Source organism: Lupinus angustifolius, chromosome LG11 (assembly GCF_001865875.1).
Source record: "Lupinus angustifolius cultivar Tanjil chromosome LG11, LupAngTanjil_v1.0, whole genome shotgun sequence".
Lineage (NCBI taxonomy): Eukaryota > Viridiplantae > Streptophyta > Magnoliopsida > Fabales > Fabaceae > Lupinus > Lupinus angustifolius.
Genome location: NC_032019.1, coordinates 14,184,372 through 14,204,315, shown reverse-complemented (window position 1 = coordinate 14,204,315; position 19,944 = coordinate 14,184,372). Strand labels below are relative to the sequence as shown.

Here is a 19,944-nt window from a genome sequence, read left to right as displayed (position 1 = left end):
GACACACTTAAATATCAAGTCTTTCCTTAAACAAAACTTTTATAGACATGTATTTCCACTTCATTACATTTTTCCGGTAATGATAACTATTCATAAAACTTGTCTTTTGCAAGTAAAACATTTTTTATTAAGATTAACTTTTTTAAGTAAGATTATTAAGCTAGACTTACCATTTTAAGCTAAGCCAACTTAAACAAAATCAATACTTTTAAATCAAGACTTTTTAAGTCAATCTTACCACTTTAAAGTAAGCTAACTTAACCAAGATCAACACTTTTAAATCATTTTTCCATCTAAGACTTCATAACACTTTAGGTTTATAAAGTTGAGACTTTTTAGGTCAATCTCCTCATTTAAAGTATGCTACTAAAGAAAACACAACTAATTTCATGATCATCTCAACACCTCAAAATTTTAGGATAACCTCAAGGGTTAATATGTGTTGATTTCATAGTAATGAACTATAAATCATAAGTTAACACTTTTACTACTTTACTATCCAAAACTTCATAGCACTTTAAGTTTATGAAGTCAAGACTTTAATAAATCATCTTTTATCCCAAATCATTACTTTAACTTGGAAATCAAAGAATAACATATGTTAAACAACCTTTTACACATAATACCTTTTAAAATATGAAATGTTTTCAGCAAAAACTCATAAACATTTTGAACTTTCAAGAATTGACATAAACTTTTCTTAAACACAATAAAGGTTCATTTGATGTTCAAATCATCACCTTTAAACACATTCAAATACTAACAATAATTTCCAATATTTCGAAAGCAAATAAACTCATCTAATATTATCCAAAGATATAGTTTTTCCATCTAAGAACAGAAATTTTAAGTTTTACATAAGTCAAAACTACACAAAGGTTCATATGATTTCATTTTCATCCCCTTTAGTCATGACTTAAAAAATATTTAAAGAAAACAAACATAAAATCAACTCCATGAATAACATACTAAGAGATCGTGATTTTCTCATGGTGTATGTGGAGAAAAATGGAGAAGATAAAAAGAGAAAAAATACCTTAACTTTCTTTAGGAGAATTAGTGTAAAAATGAGAGGATGAGGTGAGGTATTTATAGGACAGCCTCACTCTCTCTCAAATATTAAAATTAATGAGAGGCAAACTAACTTTAGGCTAGCTTAGGTGATGTGTCTAATGGTGGTGGAGTGAGGAGATTTGGTGAGTGATTTAGGGAATTATGGAAGCTTTGACTTTGCTTGTTTGACAAGCCATGATGTGATTAATACTCCAACTTTATTGATGCAACGTGATTTCACAATTGAATTCATTCCCGAATATTATCGGGTAACTTCGTCCGAAAATATACGATCTACCGATTTAGGTTTTTTGCCTGAAACATCGAAACTTGAATTTCGAGGTGAAAAATACCTAGAGATGAGTTACGGACAAACTTGGTGTCTATTTTGACTAGAAATAATATTTTGAATCCAACGGAGAAATCTAAATTCGATTCTGAATTACGAAACTCCAACAATAAGCGAAAACTCGATAAAACGACCCGAAATCGTCTCGGAAACTTTTTTTCTCCAAAAATCTTGAAAAAATAGGGAAAGCAAGAATATTATAATATAATACTAAAAATCAACTGAGGTTTAGCCTAAAACATTACTGATTAATTTATATAATTAATTAATTAACAACTAATTACGTAATTAAACGTGCTCGGAAAAACATGGTGTTACATGAGAAACAATAAAAAAAAAGTTGAATGACTATAGTTTTTAGCAATTCACTATGGAGATAATAAAATTACTTTCTATACTTGTTTGCGACACCGAGATTGTAATTTTACACCTATTTATCAGTTAGTACTCAACGCTCTTGGAGATGTAGGCACAACTGCCAGAACTCCGTACCAAATTATCTTATTTTCTTCTTTTATATTTATTTTATTACTTGTGGCAAACGTTGTACAAGGATCACTTCCACTGCACCAACAATTGGTATTAGAGCCAATTGATAGATGACTCTTAACCTAGGCACCAGGTAATAGCTAAAGAGGGTGAAGGCATGTTGGTTAGACAAGGTTTGTAAAGGTACCACATGAGGATAAAGTAAATGAGTTGAAGGAGAAAGAAATATGTCGTGAACACTGTGGGGACCATAATTGTTTTGGATCCAGAACCCCGGAAGTTCATGTATTGGATTGAGACCAAAGTGGAGATAGAGACAGAAGTGTTGAGTTAGATGTTGATAATATATCTCTAGATGTCGAGAGAATGACATCATTTGATATGAGAAGTGAAATATCCTAATGGCGTGTCTGTGACATCATAGTGAAGGATATTAATTATTAGCAAATCCACAAAAGCAAAGAGGCATTGTTTGACTTTGATGTAAAGTATAACATCAACATTGGCTTTGATGCAAGGTGTAACATGAGCATTGATAGATGCATCATGTGACATGGGCATTGGCTTGGATGCAAGGATGTGATGCAGACATTGGTTAGCATTGATGCAAGGTATGTGTTATGGGTATACTTCTTATGGTAGAGTATGATAGTTCTTTTGAACTATAATTGTCATACTAGACAATGGTGATAGCAGTTGAGACTTTCCAAGGTTCAGTTTGACTGAGTATTGAAGAGAGTGGTTGTTGGTGAACTTTTGTGTAGAACTTCCATATATCGAAAGACTTCATACCAATAGGTGGCTAGGCGGCGTGTTCCATTAGATGACGGGACAGGAAGCTGCACTACAAGTTTGGAGAGTTAGGCTTTTGGTAACATCATCAAGGATACTCAATAGGTTTATACTGTAGGGGAGAAGACTCTTATATGGAGGAGTTGCTAAAGAGAATTAGCATTGAGCAAGGTGGAGTGGGATGTTCACTAAGGTAGAGACTCTTGTGTAGATTTCCTAAGGAGTGAGATATTTGTCTATTTCAATCAAGGTGAAGATTATTGTGGATGTTTGAAATATGTTATTATACGAAGTTCCACATTGCCTAGTATTAGAATAGATTAGAGTATCAATGTTATATATTATACTACTCAAGTCTCTTGTTATAATGTGCACCAGATAGAAGCACGAAGTTGAAAAACCCCGTAAGCACTTGGGCTCATGGGTGTGTTAGGGCTTGTATTATTTATTCTCTAATAATATCTTGGTAGTCGCTCAACACTCCCCGGGATGTAGGCACAATTGGTTGAACTCCATTACTGGATTATCTTGTCTTGTTATCTTCTATTTATTCTATACACTTTATTTGATTACTTATAACCAACGTTGTTTAACGATCACTTCTGTTGCACCAACAATAACCATTATCAATCTTCCACTGAGTGAAATTATTTGTTTGGATACAAACTTGATCCAATTCTTCTGCCACAATTGTACTTCCAAAATATTAAAGTGAAAGTTCGATGTGATGCTCTGCTCCATCTCTAGTCATCTTTCTTGTATCCTTTTCTCAATAATGAAATTACTCCTCTCAACTTCCTTTTAGCATTTTGAACAAACAACTAAGTAACTTGCACACTATAAAACATAACTTGTTTCAGTTTTATGTGCACAATTGCATATCATACGAAAGAGGATGGGAGAAAGAATGAAACACCAAAAATCATAATAACCGAAAAGATTCCGTAAATTATATTATCATTTTGTCTAAACAAGTGTATTCTTCATGCAATACTATTATTAGTATACATAACACATGTACTGTTTTTTCTCAAGATTGGTAAGTTTCATTATACAAAAATTCAATTACCTAAAGTAAACAAGATGGATTCACCTACTACGTGTTTGTCTAGTGATGTAAGGTCTCATTAGATCTCCGAGATGATAAAAATGTCAATTGTTCAATTCTTGAGAACAAAATTTGTTGGGAGAGAGAACCATACACCCAAAAAATGATTAAATCCTTATCTAAAAAGGGTGAGAGAATACCATTTATAGTATTAAAAAAAACATGACTCATACATTAAAGAATTAAAGAACCACTTTCTATTAAGCATAAGTACATGTATGCTCTATTATCTTTGTAAGAGTTTGAGTTATTTATTTATTCGTTAGTCTGTTTGGTTGAAGTCGACTTTATCTTTTAGAGAAACTATGTGAAATAGTAGTACTAATGTTGAAAGCATGTCGGATTATCTATGATAGGTCTATTATTTTACTCATAATAGGTTAGGTTAGACTTTTTTTTATGAACAAATTAGGTTTGGGTTTTTAAAAAAATTTAGCTTAATGTATCATACTTTAGGATATCAAAAAGACCTAATAAACTTAATAGGCCGGACTATTTAGTTATATTATATAACAATATTCATATTATAATATTTTAGTATAAGTAATATTATTATATATATAATTTTAATATAAAAATGTATACAAAAATATGATTTAATTATTACAGTTAGACGGATCTAGTTAAAAGTAGGCTTATTAGCTCATTTAAATGTAGATATAATGACTTATTTCATGATCATATAGTAGAGATGAACATGGGTCGAGTTGGGACGGGTTAAGGCTTGTCCCTTACCCGACCCTAAATATTGGCCTGGTCATTTTTTGAACCAAGACTCAACATTAAACCTGAAGCTAACCGATCCTAAATATCAATCGGGTCAGCCTTTAAACTTGAACCCGACCCTAAACGTGATTAAATATAATGCATACTTATTTTAGATAAAGTCTTCTCAATATTACTTATTATTATGAATATGTAATTTGAAATATAAAATGATATATGTATATATGATGAAAAATTAGAAAATCAATGATACTTTCGATCAACAATGTGTCATTACTTTGTACATAATTGAATAGAAACACATATAAACATGATGAGTGAGTGACCATGGGTCGCGTTGGGTCATGCTTGGTCCCTACCCAGCCCTATATATTGATTTGGTCTAATTTTTTAACTCGAGTCTGACCTTAGATTCCTTGAGACCCGACCATATTCGGGCTCAAACATGATCGACCATATCGAGTGAGCAAGTAGGGTCGGGTCCTACTCACCCCTACCATATAGTATAACAGACCTTTAAACATGCTAACAGGTCAGACCATACTTTTCAACAAATTAGACATAGACTTTGAAATTTTTAAACATGTTAACAAGTGAGACTCCTATATACTATTTATGATCTGTCTATTTAAGATAAAGTCTGACTTGTTTAAGACAAAGTTTAACCTATTTCCATCCTTAGTATTACTTTTTAGTGACTTTTTTTTAACATTTTAAACATTTAATTTATGGGAAAATTAGAAAAGAAATTATGGTAGCAACCACAAATTACAATAACTTAGAATTGTTGGTACTACCAAGATTATCCTTTCACTTTTTGAAAAAAAATTGAACTTTTGACATTTTTAGTCTTTCTAGAATTTAGCATGACCACCATATCAACACCTAGTTAGTTGCAATAACTTATGTAATGACACATAATAAATTTAAGTATTTTATTAAGATAAAGATCCATAAATACATGTATTTTCTTCAAAATGGTATATCACAAAATCACAACTTTTATATCTTTAGTTTTTTATTTGGTTCTTTATCCTTAATCTTATGGGTGAGCAAGACTCTGCCCAACCCATAGACTCGTCTCAACCCAATGATTTAGGGACGAGTGTGGCCCGTCCAAATAAGTAAATAAAAGGACAGACATGTTTAAAAGGGACATGTCCGTTATCAAAAAATGATGGTTCAGATATATGTTTGGGTTGTCCCTTATTGTTATATATTAATAATAGTTAAATAAGTACCTATCAATACTCATTATGTTCAGCCCACATAACTCAAATACCTACAAGTCCACACAACATATTCACACCCCTTATCATATGATCCTTATTCCTTACCCTTTTTTCATTGTTTAATTCTCTTGGATAATGATGAACTGCTGCATTTCTTCATCTTTTTACATTGTTTTCAAGCCACCATGTCAATTTTCGCGTGTTTTTTTATCATTTACAAGAACACTTCAGTTTATGTTGATACTTGACAGTTTAAATTGTTCTAAAATTTTCAAAGTTTTCTATAATTTGCAGTCACGTGATTGTTATAGTTTAGTTTGAATGATGCAATTTGCAGTTTGTAGTTTATATACTGATGTATGTTGGGTACAAGTTTTAGTTGAGTTTATGTACATATTGTGATAATTTTAATTGTGCATGCTTAAAGATTTGATGAAAAAATCTATGTTTGTCATTTTGTCATTTCCAACCCGGACTCATCCCTATCTTGACCTGTCTTATTTCGTCACGTGTCCCATCCTAATTAGGGACAGATTCAGGTTCAAAAATTAACCCGATCAATATTTAGGGACAGGTGGAGGACATACTTAACCCGTACTTAATCCTCACAGTTGAGGTTTATAAAACCCTAAATTTAAATTATCATTTGAGTAAATATATATATATATATATATATATATATATATATATATATGTATATGAATGATGTAAAAAGTACCTTTCATTAAACACTAAAAAAATAGAATATTTGTGCGTTTTTTATCGCTCAAAGAGTTGGAGCGTACCTTCATCATATAACTGCACAAAATTATTTTTATAATATTTTAATATATAAAATATGAAACTAGGAAAGCATAGATATACCATATATTATATAGAGCATCCATTTGCATTGATGCATAGATTTGTCACGGTTTATTTATAAACAAGTTGGTCTGAATTTGAAAGCTGAAAACATACTCGAAGTATCTCATCATGTACACTAAAATTATATATATGTCATATTTAATTATTTTTTTATAAAAAGTATATTTTTAAAAACTAAAAAATAAGATGTATGGTATAATATTAGTAACCAAAGGAGATAACTTGAGATATTTTATTCTCCAATATTGGGATGATACTTATTTGTTAGGTAACACTCATAAAATAACCTTACTAAGTTCTGCTTTTGAGTATTAAGAGAATTAGTTGAAAGAAGTGTTCAAATAACATTAAGGGAATGTTAGCAACAGTTATAAGTGTCATAAGGAAATTGCTTAATAAAAGTAAAATGGAATTTTTGCGTTGGAAATTATGTTTTTGGTGTAGGGATGGACTTGGTTTTTATTCCTTCTTTTGTAATCCTTAGAAAATGTTCTTTGTAACATCCAGACATGTTGCTGTACTAATATCAATGATACTGCAGAAGAATTGAAGCTTAAAGATGATACATTTAATAAATTTATAGGTTCAGAGGGTCACATATCAAGGTCGAGGTTTTACAACATCCATTGAGGCCATATTTGAATCTGTGCAGGAGATGGGATATGATGTACTTTTACGGTGAAGCTTGTGGAGAAATTTGCATTGAAGGAATTACCTTGTTCTCAGGCTACCACAAACGTCATAATCTCACTGAAGAGGTTATGGTTGTTGGTTGGTTTCATACAGGTAAATCCCCATGTTGTTATGGATTCAAACATGAATCTTTAAATCCATGAAGAATACCTGTTTTGAGCTTCATTAGCATTCTCCATTTAAATCTTAGTATTATTAGTTAGAGAACAATTTACAGGTAAAACAATACCTCTTTGTTTAGGAATGTCTCCCATTCTATTTACCATTTTAGAATCAGTGTACATCAATTACTAAAGTTATCTAGTGCAACAGTGGATAATAACTTTTCTTTTCTTCGCAGATTTGGGTGTATGGAATAATTGAGTCATTCTTGGTGCCTGTGGTGGTCCCTGATAGAAATGCCCTTGAGTATTGGGCACTACCTCATAATTTGGCTGGTGATTTTGAGCATTCGTGTGACACTAAAACAAGAAAATACATTTTGGATGACCTCAGTAGCACTGGTCTAAAGCACCAAGAATGTATAGTTCCTTGATATATAGTAGTATGATATATTTTGTTCATGATAACTACATTTAACAGGGTGAGTTTGACGCAACAATATGGTTGTTGTTTAGTGAACATGAGATTACATGTTTAAATCCTGGAAAAAACTTCTCTCCTTATAAGGGTAAAATTGTGTACATCTATCATGTCCAACCCCCACTAAGTGAGAACCTCATGTACTGGGCCGTCTTTGTTTAGCTACATCTAACATGAAGGAAATCATCTTCAGCTTAGAGGATTTGAGCTGCTAAAATCTGTTCATCTGGAACCAATTCCAATTGAAATGGAGAGAGATTTAATGACCAACATTCAAATTGAAGAGACCACGAATGCTCATGTACTATAAAGGTTAGACTCGTGACATGATCAATATCTCAGTTATTAACATTCTATTGCTCCCTTGTACATATTTTCATGTAGTTGCCTTAACTTCTTCAATTAATAATATGATTAATAATTTGTAGCAAATGTAAATCGGTTTTGATCTCTATGCATCAAAGAACCATATTGCATCTGATACTATTTGCATATATCATTCCCACTTGCAGTGTCTTACTTAAATAAATGAGTGTTAATGCTTGCCATTATTATTCGCAGAACCATATTGATTAACAAGGGAGCAGAGAGATGAACCATGTGACAAGTGGGAATGATATATGGAAATAGTATTAATTTCTGGTTGTAGAATAAAAAATGTACCCCAAAATAGCCATCTGGTTTCTTGTATATTTGGCTCAGTACAACAACAACCAAGTTTTTATCCTACTAGGTGGAGTCGGCTATGTGGATCGAATGATGTCACAATGCTCTATCATAAATCATGTTCATTGACAAAACATTGATTTTAAGTCTTATTTTATTATTTTCCCTACGGTTTTCCGGGTCTCGGGTCTCCCTCTTCCTCTATGACATGGCTCATTACTGTCATGACTAAAATGAAAAACTACATAGAATTGGTCAACTATTGTCAACATTACTTTATAAGATTATGGGAACATTATGGGAAGGCAATATGTGGTTTTTTGAAGGATCACCTCTAAGGCTATAACATCATGATTACACCAAATCAGGGTGATAATTGGAGCTACAAGCTCATTGGGGAAACAAGAGACTCCAAAATAAAAAACAATTGACTTTCCAAGAAACAGTGAGGATTGGAACTCTTAGGTTTAAGTAGTGAGGATTGCATTTTCAAGAAACACAATAGTGCATAATGTGGAGATGAACTATATTATATAGTATATACCATAGCATAAAAGTACAAACAATAGCGTACAATAGAGAGACGAACTATATTATATTCCATAACATACAGGCAATGGTGTTTAATGTAGAGATGAACTATATTATACACCATAGCATAAAATTACACATCCAAACTTATAATAGAGACAATCTTAAACACATAAAAGAATGACATGGTTTGTATTCAAGTCTCTGCATAACTTCCATCGAATGAAAAATAAAGAAGAGAAGGCAATTTTTTCACTTACACACATCAACCAAGTCCACATTGGCTGCTATATGTTTGTGCAATGTGCCTATACAATGTAGACCACCAGTGCCCATATGGGATAGACTAACAGAAGGATTATGCCAATTGTATTTGATATGCCGTGCGCTTTAGTGAAGGAATTTCTAAAACCGCCAGATGCCCGGATATGTTCTTGCAGCAGATAACATGCAATGACAAGGCATACTGCCACCCCAACAGCATTGCTTCTGAAAGTGCTTGCAAATAGATTAGGAGCTACTACAATTAGAAGAACCAAAGCAGCAGGCAGTTCCAGCCAATCTGCAATAACATTCAAGATTGGTTGCTAATTATATTGGGGAACATGTTACCGAGTATGTGTCTGTGTGTGAATTTGGTTTCTGAAGAGGCCATAATGGAGTTGAGGTGCAAAATGTGTATAGGGAAGATCGGATTCAGACCATATTACAGCAATCCATTGGTGAGGACCGGAACAGATACTAGTGAACTATGCTTGAGCTGTTCCTATAGTATTTATTCATAACGTTTAAATATATATTATAGACTGATCTGATAAGAACCTCGGAAGAGCCGCACCACAAAAGCTAGCTATTGTATTTGGAGAACCCAATGCCTTATAAAGCCCCACATTAGAATCTCATACTTCCAATGTGGAACTCAAGTCCCATAGCTTGCAACTAGACCCTAACATGATTACTGATATATACTTTTGATGTTATGTGGGAAGAGAGAAGTATTGTTATTCTGCATTGACAAAGACCACAGAGGGATAGTAGCAGAATGCTTGCGATAGTGTTTGGTATGCGGACAGAATAAAATGAAACAAAATGGCACAAAATGTCCTGTTCTGTTTGGTTTAACCCTATTCAGTGGAATAAAAACGTTCTACTTTTCAATGACGCTATGTTATGATCATACACTGAAAACAACAAAAAACCCATATGTTCTATTTTGTCATGTTCTGACATGTCTGCACGTTTAATCGATGCATACTCGCGAAGTGTTTTCAGAGACACTACTTATTCTTATAGAGTGCAACATTTAGGATTAGTTTGGGAGTTGGATTTTGGAGGGGAAGGAAGGGAAAGGGAAGGCTTTGGAGCCATGAAATACACTTGTGAGATGACTCACAAGCCTTCCTTTTCCCTTCCTTCCCCTCCAAAATCTAACTCCCAAACTAACCCTAAAAGAATCAAGATACTGTCAGAAAAGTTGTACCATACCAGGGAAGTGCCTTGGAAGGAAAAGTCTCAATACAACAGCAATTACAGCAATCCATTTCCCAACCTCTCCCCTGCATAGCCGTGAAGGCAAATAGCACGACACAAAGGAATTTATTGACATTAGAGAAAACTGATAGTACAAAGTTAATAACAATAATGAATGACAAGCACCTGAAGACACTGAAAATCCATGAAGGCAGGCTGAAAAAAATGTATGGAATGAGTAGTGAGGTAAGAATGTTCGTCTTCCAGTTTGTACGATCCAAAATCAACAAATAACTGCAAAGCACAAATACAAATTATAAGTTAAGCTAGAATATTCAAAATACAGTTAAAAACAACATCATCCCCTAAGGCCGTTCGGTATGGGGGTAAAAGTGGAGTAAGAAAATCATGGATGAGTTTTTAATACAATTTTATAAATAATACTCTTCCAAGAACATTTGACCACCATTTTAAATCCCCTATCAAACATACTTCTAGTCTTCAGATATAATACATGAAAATATCATATGTATAGAAGTATTTGAAGATAGAACGGGAAAAGCTAAAGCATACATCAAGTAAATTCAATTGTGTGCTTGCTTATGAAGTCGGGATATTCCCTGCTTGGTTATAATGAACAGTCTCTCTATTTTGTACATCCATTTACTATCTTGCACCAGTAGCATTGAATGCAATGTTATCAACTAAGCATCCAAATTCAAAATGGGGATACCGACAGAAAAATGGTGGTCCTCAAGCATTAATGTCTAGCAAATGGATCTTAGCTACTACACCAATAATTGCATGTGCAATTTACATAACAATGAAACCAACCTATCCCCTTCTTTTATGAATCACTCAGATTCAATGCCAATCAGATTTGAATAGTACTTTTTGCATTTCAACAAAAGAATATATGAACAAAATGCCTCGATTGAATTACGTAAAATCAATGACACTTAGATTTGTGGTATGCATAGAATGTTGTAAGAGTGGAATCTAATGGCTAGGAAATAATAAAACAAGGATGGACTATGGAAGTACTAAAGTAGAAGATTTTCAACGAGGAGTCCAAAGAAGAACGATACTGTCTCCATGGAGTCAAGTTAAAGAAAATATACAACAACAACAACAATCAAGCGTTAAAGAATATATGATTTTTTTAAAAGTGCGATAAACTTCACTTTAAAATTGTTGCATAGCCATAACTTTTGCATAGCTATGTTACCCTCAAGTCCTAATAGAGAACAAATTCAACAAAAATAACAGGAAGTAACATGGATTTCAACCTCAGACTAAAAAAGTTGAAAATAAATTAAAGCAGACAAACCCACATGAACGACACCATAAATAATTAAAATTAGTAATAAGCCCATAAGAAACAGAGAGATTAGAGTAGATTTACATACATAGCAGCAACGGAAGCAATCAATCCAAAAAGGGATATTCCAAAACCAGAAAGACCATGTTGGGTGAGGTTATTAGAAGCTAAACCCAGGTTCATGAAATGGGAACTAATAAATTGTGTTGATTCATCTTCAAAATCTGTTCTCATTGCTAAGTAGCTCTTGGGGTTCCACATTTCGTAGGGAACGCAGAACAAAGAAGACAGACACAATTAAACGGACATAAGCATGTGCCATTCATCTATGTGGTTATATATTTCTGTCGTTACGTGAATATAGTGGTCCTCGATTATTTAGTACAGAAAAATATTATAAGAGAAAAGAATGCAGAATGATGGATTTTGTTTCCTTAAAAAAACAATATTATATGGTTTTTTACCTTGAAAATTTGATTTGACTCAAATTGATTTATAAACATGACTTTTTTCTGTGTTTCTTAATAGTGATTTTTAACAATTATTAAAATATAACTTCGATATTTTTAGAAAATTGCAGAGTAAATCAGTATCATGTTTGAAGTATAATCATTATATGTTTGATTCCAATTCCTTTTCACTACATTAGTTCTAAGTTTTCTTCACTTTACTCAAAGTTCAGTACTTCACAGTTCACACATCTCTACGAAATAATCACCATTTTGGTGCCATTATATGTCTATTACAATGTGCAAATTGTAAGGAGTTTGGTTCAAAGTGAAGACTTTGTATTATTCATGCTATCATGTGTCTTCCTTTCTATATTTTATCATGTCTCAATCTAATTGAAAGTTATCACATATTTAAAATGAAAAAATTATAAAAAAATAAATAATTTTTTAATAGGATTTGATTGATTTAATATATGAGAAAGTAAATATCTGAGTTAGAGGTAATATTATAGGCCAATTTGAAATAGCATAATAATAAAGATAGGCTAGAAATTGAAAACATTCATTATAGATATCCTATTTAAAAGTGTATCAGTATTACTTTATATATCATTCACTTGTGATTAGTTGAAAAATATATTTGAATTAAAATTTTAATAAGTAAGTATTTTCTTGATCAATCATAAATGATAACATATGGGAGTGACACATTTTTTGTGGAGTAAGAATCATCTCCATTAATAGAGAGGCAAACTACTAAATAACACACAAATAATAACATGTAATGTCATTTTTATCTTTTTATTTATCATGAAATTACATTTTTGTCATTGAAAACACGAGAAAAAATAATCATATGTCTCTCTATTAATGGAAAGGAAATGATGTTTGTTCTTTTTTTTGAAAGAAAATTTCATCTAATTTCCATTGGGTATGAATGTGTTTAGTATCAGCCCTAGAAACCTAAGGACGTTGAATAAAAAAATTTGGTGTTTGCTCAATATGATAAACTTGGCACATTTAAGCTATATGTTTCACTTAACTTGCCCATTTTGTTCCATAACAACTCCAACCCCATTATCCTACACCATGTCCAACCCAACATCAATCACATATGCCAAGTCAACAACAAAACAACACCTCAAGTCACAACAATATGTGGGGTTTCATCAAGAATCAGTTGGTGAGTTCAGGGAAGATGAAGATGAAATCTTTTTAAACTATAACTATGTTGAGGACAATGTTGTACGCACTATCCCACATTTGCACCATAACTTTGAGGCAATGGATGAGACTAACTGTGAATATGCACACACTTTGAATCATCCAACAAACCAACATAGCACCCATGAGTAGTCAATTGGCATGTATAATGCAGATAATGGAAGTATGGTTAATGTAGTATTTCATCCCACTCTTACATGGTCATTTGGTTGACCAGACCAACAACATATTCAAATAAATATTTCACTCACTTTTCTGCTTTAAATAGGGATTCCCTCATAAGGACGTTACATTCAACATTTACTTACTTTTTATGTCTTGCTATTTTTATTGCACCTTACATTCTCATATCTCTCAAATACTTGATTATCAAAAAATCTTTTCAGGTACTTCTCCCAACGCTCTCGGGCAACTCTTAGGCATCACTAGAAAATTCCACATCAACTACCCTACATCTGGACCACACCCTCTCCAAGACCAAAGAACATGTAGTAAACAATTATTGTATTGTGAAGTCTTTCGATTCCAAGGTCATTGAATAAGAGACCACCAAGTATTATGCAGAGTATAAGGATGAAGGATGCACTTGGAAAATCAAATCAATGTTTATAAAGAAGAGTCAACTTTAAGAGACTTGGAAGTTGGATGGCACATGCAATTATGCGAGAATGACTCAAGATCATAGGAAGATTTATTATGATATGATGTCATAGGATTATGCTTCTTGTTCAAAAGAACCCAATAGTAAGTTTCCACTCTCAAGTTGAACATAACAACTACTAATGGTTACAACACAACTTACATAAAATCATGCATGGTAAAAATATGGAATTGAGCAAGTTTGGGAAATTGAGATAAATCATACAATGATTTACCACGATAATTTCTTGCATTATTGTATGAAATATATTTTTGTATTTTGAGTTTATATTATATTGACTAGTAATTAGTTTAAACATACTTACTTTGCATAACAAACAATCATTTTATATTCAATGTGAAGAGTTTGTATTTTCCACTAATTGCATTATGAGTGTACAACAGGTTAAATAGATTACAAGAGAAGGTTTGAAAATGTAACCAAAGCCTATAAGGTAGGATAAGATATAACTAGAATTCAAGAGGGATTTATCTAGTTTATCTATGTTGTTGTTGTAGCATAACAACCTTGACTAACCTAGTTTATCTATGTTATTTGTTGGAGCATAACATCTTTGACTTGGTTTATAAGTTATATATTACACCCCCTCAAGATTGGGTCACCATCCACGACAACAAGCTTGGAACGAAGAAGCACAAATCTTGCACTAGACAGAGGTTTGGTAAGAATGTCGGCACGCTGGTTCTTGGCACTAGATAGAGGTTTGTTATGGCCTAGTTTATCTATGTTGTTTGTTGGAGCATAACATCTTTGACTTGGTTTATAAGTTATCTATTACACCCCCTCAAAAATGGGTCACCATCCGTGACAACAAGCTTGGAACGGAGAAGCACAAATCTTGCACTAGACAGAGGTTTGGTAAGAATGTCGGCACGTTGGTCCTTGGTTGATATGTGAGAGACTTGTAATTTGCTCATTTGCACAAGTTGTCTGACATAGTGGTAATCAAGTGCAATTTATTTCATACCTGAGTGAAATACTGGATTGGAGCATAGATAGGTTGCACCAATGTTGTCACAAAACAGGGTATGTGTAGGAGTGGTAATACCAATTTCACTCAATAGGTTCATCAACCACATTATTTATGCAATCATTATTCTTTGTCTCTTGGACAACCATGAAACAAGGTTGCCACCAACATATATAACAAATGCAGAAGTTGATATTCTATCATCAAGATTACCCCCCCAGCATCATTGTATGCATAAAGATAAAGAGATGTTGGTTCCTTGAGTGTCAAGCCAAAGTTAAGTGTGAGCTTGAGATATCTCATATTTCTTTTAAGTTGTTGATAATGGATTTGAGTTGGTTGATGCATGAATTGGGATAACTTGTTGATTGCAAATGATAGGTCAGGTCTTGTGAAAGTTAAGTATTGCATGGCCCCTAGGATACTTCGAAATGTCTTGGCATCTGTAGCAGCAGAGCCATCCTACAACTTGAGAGGAATGGATGTACAAAGTGGAGTACTTGTTGGATTGGCCCCAGACATGTTGAACTTGTCCAAAAGTTCACGGATGTAGCCATGTTGAGTGAGGAGAAGACATTCCTTTGATGGTATAAGTTCAATGCTTAGGAAGTAATAGGGAAAGCCAAGATATTTAAGAGAGAGCGTGGAGGATAATTCAATCATGAATTGTTGGAGTAATGCAACTTTGTTGCCAATGAGTAAGAGATCATCAACATACACCAATAGGAGGGCTTACAATCCATCTTTATTGTAGGTGAATAAGGAACTATCATTGAGACTGGTTTGAAATCCAAAACGCAAGACAAAATTCTTGAAGGAATCATGCCATACATGAGGTGCTTGCTTTAATCCATAGATTGGTTTCATTAGTTTGCAAATATGAGTAGGGTAGTCATGATGGACAAAACTCGGTGGCTAATGTATGTAGACATCTTCATCTAGATGGCCTTGTAAGAATGAATTATTGACATCAAGTTGGTGCATAGACTAGCCACGACTAAGAGCAATTGTAAGAACTACCTTGATTTTTTAAGGTTTGACAATTGGTGAGAATGTTTCTTTGAAATCAATGCCAAGTGTTCGAGTGAATCCTTTTGCATCTAGTCTGGCCTTGTATCTAGAGATGCTACCATCAGGATTTATTTTGATTATGAATAACCATTTACAGCCAACTAGATTGTGAGCCACATCCCTTGGTACTAGAGTCCCGGTGCCATTCTTTAATAGAGCATCAAATTCCTCTAACAAGGCTTATCTCTAATGAGGAATTTTAAGGGTTTGAGTTATAGTGGATGGTTCAAGATTTTTAGGGAGAATGTGTTTGGTGGTAACCAATATTCTGAGGTTTGAAGATGTTGTGTTGAGATGTGGTGGTCATGGGATGGCTTCTATTAGGATTGGTGGAAATTGATCTGTGTGATGGATAGGAGGATGGAAGGCATGCATGTGGTTCAGATGAAGTTGTAGGTGGTGATGGATTTGGGGCTACTTCAAGGCTTATTGCCTATGGTGAAGGGTCAAGGGGCTACAAGGAGGTTGCCACAGGTGATGTAATAGTGATAGGAATTAGAGTATGTATGCTGGAGTCTAGAGTAGAAGGAGTGGAAGATGTAGTGTGCTTGGTGAGATCTTGGTATGGGTAGGAATCTTCAACAAATTTCCCATGTCTGGAGACGTAGACATGATTGGATAAGGGGTCAAGGCACAGATATGCATGTTGAGAATGTGAGTAGCCAAGGAAGATGCAGGGAAGAGATCTTGGTTGTAGTTTATTATGAGTGTAAGATATGATCCATGGGAAGCATAAGCAGCCAAAAGAATGCAGTTTGTTGTAATCAGGTGGTTTTTGGAATAAGATTTCAAAGGGTGATTTCATGCTTATGGTTGGAGTTGTCATTTTGTTGCTTAAGTATGTTGTTGTGTGAAAAGCATAAGACAAAAACATGGCTGGTAACTTGGCATAGTGCATTAATGATCTACCTATTTCCACAATATGTCTATGCCTTCTTTATGTTGTACCATTTACTTCAGGGGTATGTGGAGGAGTGGTTAAGTGAGTCATGTCATGTATGGCTAAAAAGGTTTTCAATTTTAAAAATTCTTCTCCATTATCAGAAAAGAAAGTCACAATAAGTAAATTAAAAAAACTTTTCAACAATTGACTTGAATTGGATAAAAATTGTGAACACATCTGATATATTTTTCATTGGATAAATCCATACATATTTGGGATAATGATCAACAAATATCAAATAGTAGGCAAAGCCACCTAAAGACCTAATAGGGGTTGGTAAATTAGCTCTAATCGTTTATTACTTGTGTGGCGATGATTAGAGAAAGGGAGCTTGTGAATCTTAGCACAATGACATGAACTGCAGTCATGTGAAGAGGAAAGTTTTATTGGAATGTTATGACAAGTTGCTAGATGCTTAGTTATTCTGGAGGAAGGGTGACCAAGTTTGTGATACCATGTGGAACTAGATTGAAGACTAGTAGTGAGTGCTTGAGGAGAAGATTGGATGATGGTAGATGGTATGTGATAGAGGTCTTGCCTAAGAGGTCATTGCACTAGCGACTGACCTAACTTCTGATCCTTGACAACAAAGTGATCAGAGAAGAATTCAACAGAGCAATTGTTAGTATGGCATAATTTAGAGACTGACAATAGATTAGAATGAATACTAGGAACACATAATACTTGATTTAGATAGAGTGGTTTAGTATTGGTAGGAATAGAAGATTGGCCAATATGAGTAATTTTCAAACTTGTGTCGTCACAAACCATGACTTGGTCAGATCCTGGGTAAGAGTTAGCCAAGGTCAGTTGTTCAAGGTCTTGTGTTAGATGGTGAGATGCTCTAGTAGCCAGGATCTAGCTGGAGTTCTACATAGTAGGTTGATGGTGTGTCATGTTAACTGAAGGTCATGGTCCATATTTCTTAGGATAGCCATGAATTTTGTAGCACTCTCTGGCTAAATGACCAGGTTTCTCACAATATTGACATATCACTTTATAATTTGGAGTATGAGAGAATTGTTGTCCATGAGACTGTGCTCTATAGTGTGGGGTAGGAGAGAATTGTTGTCCATGAGGTTTTTTATAGTGTTGCTAGCCTTTGTTGTGTAAAGTTGCATTTGCTATCACAACAAGTGGTTCAGTGCTGTAATTGGTTTCACGAGATAGGATTGATTCAAAGTCCATATGTTTCTCATGAAGTTCAACATAGCTAATAGGTGTTTCCATACTGCAAAGAGCAGCATAGATTTCTTTGTAGTCATTGCTTAGTCCATTTAATGTGTGAATCACCATATCAGTGTTGTCAAGTGAACGATCAATGATAGATAGTTTATCTACAATGGCTTTAATTCCTTGAAGGTATGTAGCCATAGGTTGTGTGCCTTTTCTGAAAGTTGTGATGTGTTGTTTGAGAGCCATGATGCGGACACGAGATCGACTAACATACATGGTTTTGAGGATGTCCCAGACTTTCTTGGCAGTTTTGACAGTGCAAAGATGAGTGACTACTGTTGCAACCATTGAAGAAATAATAACATGCAAGATCAATGGATCTTGGCGTACCCAAAGGGTGAATGCAGAGTTGATAGTGATAGCATGTGACTCCAAATGTTGTGAGGGACATGACATGCTACCATTTATATAACCTGTGATATCATATAATGTTAAAAGTGACAAGAATTGAAGACGCTAGGCAGGAGAATTGTCACCATCGAGTTTGATGGATAATTGAGAGCCTGCATATAGTGCAATTAGTTTGTCCATGGAGTTTGACGGATTGGTGAGTGGAACATGGTTGGTTTTTGAGATGGAGGAGCTCATTGTGAGAGAGGAGGCAAGATCAAAGGAGAAAAAAATTGTGGTTAACTTATAGTAGCTCTTGATACCATGAAGAGTTTGTATTTTCTACTAATTGCATTATGAGTGTACAACAGGTTAAATAGATTACAAAAGAAGGTCTGAAAATGTAACCAAAGCCTATAAACCAGGAGAAGATACAACTAGAATTCAAGAGGGATTTATCTAGTTTATCTATGTTGTTGTTGTAGCATAACAACCTTGACTAGCCTAGTTTATCTATGATGTTTGTTGGATCATAACAGCTTTGACTTGGTTTATAAGTTATCTATTAGGATGTTCATGATTAAAACATGTGTAAAATAAATTAGTTAGGCCGACTTAAGTCTCTTATATTTTCTATATAATAGAATGATCAATTTTTTGTAATCCAATTCATTCATTTTCTCATTCTTTTATTTTTCATTGATTTATAATACAATATTTTGTTCTTGGAAAATAGTAACGATGCAAATTTTCACAATATAAGATGGTGACCAGTTAGTTAAGGAGAAGAAGATATTTCAAAGATTGTTATAAATATTCAACTCTGGGTTGATTATTTGGATGGTGCAAACATAAGTTAAAATTATATTGATGAATCATATGTTCTAAAAAGTGAACTTTTAAGGTAATAATACTAATCTTTTTTAACATTTTGACAATGTTTATTAACCTTATTATGTTTTGGTGACATTGTTATTATACTTTCATTCAATGATAAGTTTATTTATGTGTTTGTTCTTCATATTAGTGAAATTATTAGTGACTGCTTGTATCAATATATGTTGGATTGATAACTACACTACAAATGAAAAAAAACATGTTGATTGCTTATTGTGTAAGAATTCACCTGAATCATTTATTTTGTGTAGGAAGATATTTTACATGTGTTATCACTCTCA

The 19,944-nt window shown here is 33.6% G+C and overlaps 2 protein-coding genes across 3 annotated transcripts; both read right to left on the bottom strand.

Moving 5' to 3' along the window:
- On the bottom strand, window positions 9,136-12,187 carry LOC109359373 (cold-regulated 413 plasma membrane protein 1-like). Of its 2 annotated transcripts, XM_019604012.1 has the most exons (5): window positions 12,050-12,186; window positions 11,968-12,019; window positions 10,745-10,852; window positions 10,574-10,644; window positions 9,136-9,650 (listed from the first exon to the last, which is right to left on the bottom strand). In XM_019604012.1, exons 1-5 carry the CDS (start codon window positions 12,138-12,140, stop codon window positions 9,397-9,399), a joined length of 576 nt encoding a protein of 191 aa, XP_019459557.1. In that variant the 5' UTR covers window positions 12,141-12,186; the 3' UTR covers window positions 9,136-9,396. The 2 variants fall into 2 exon arrangements, with proteins under 2 accessions (XP_019459557.1, XP_019459556.1); XM_019604011.1 differs by having other exon boundaries at window positions 11,968-12,187.
- LOC109359746 lies at window positions 18,296-18,832 on the bottom strand. Its single transcript, XM_019604439.1, has one exon. The coding sequence runs from the start codon at window positions 18,830-18,832 to the stop codon at window positions 18,296-18,298; it is 537 nt and encodes a 178-aa protein (XP_019459984.1).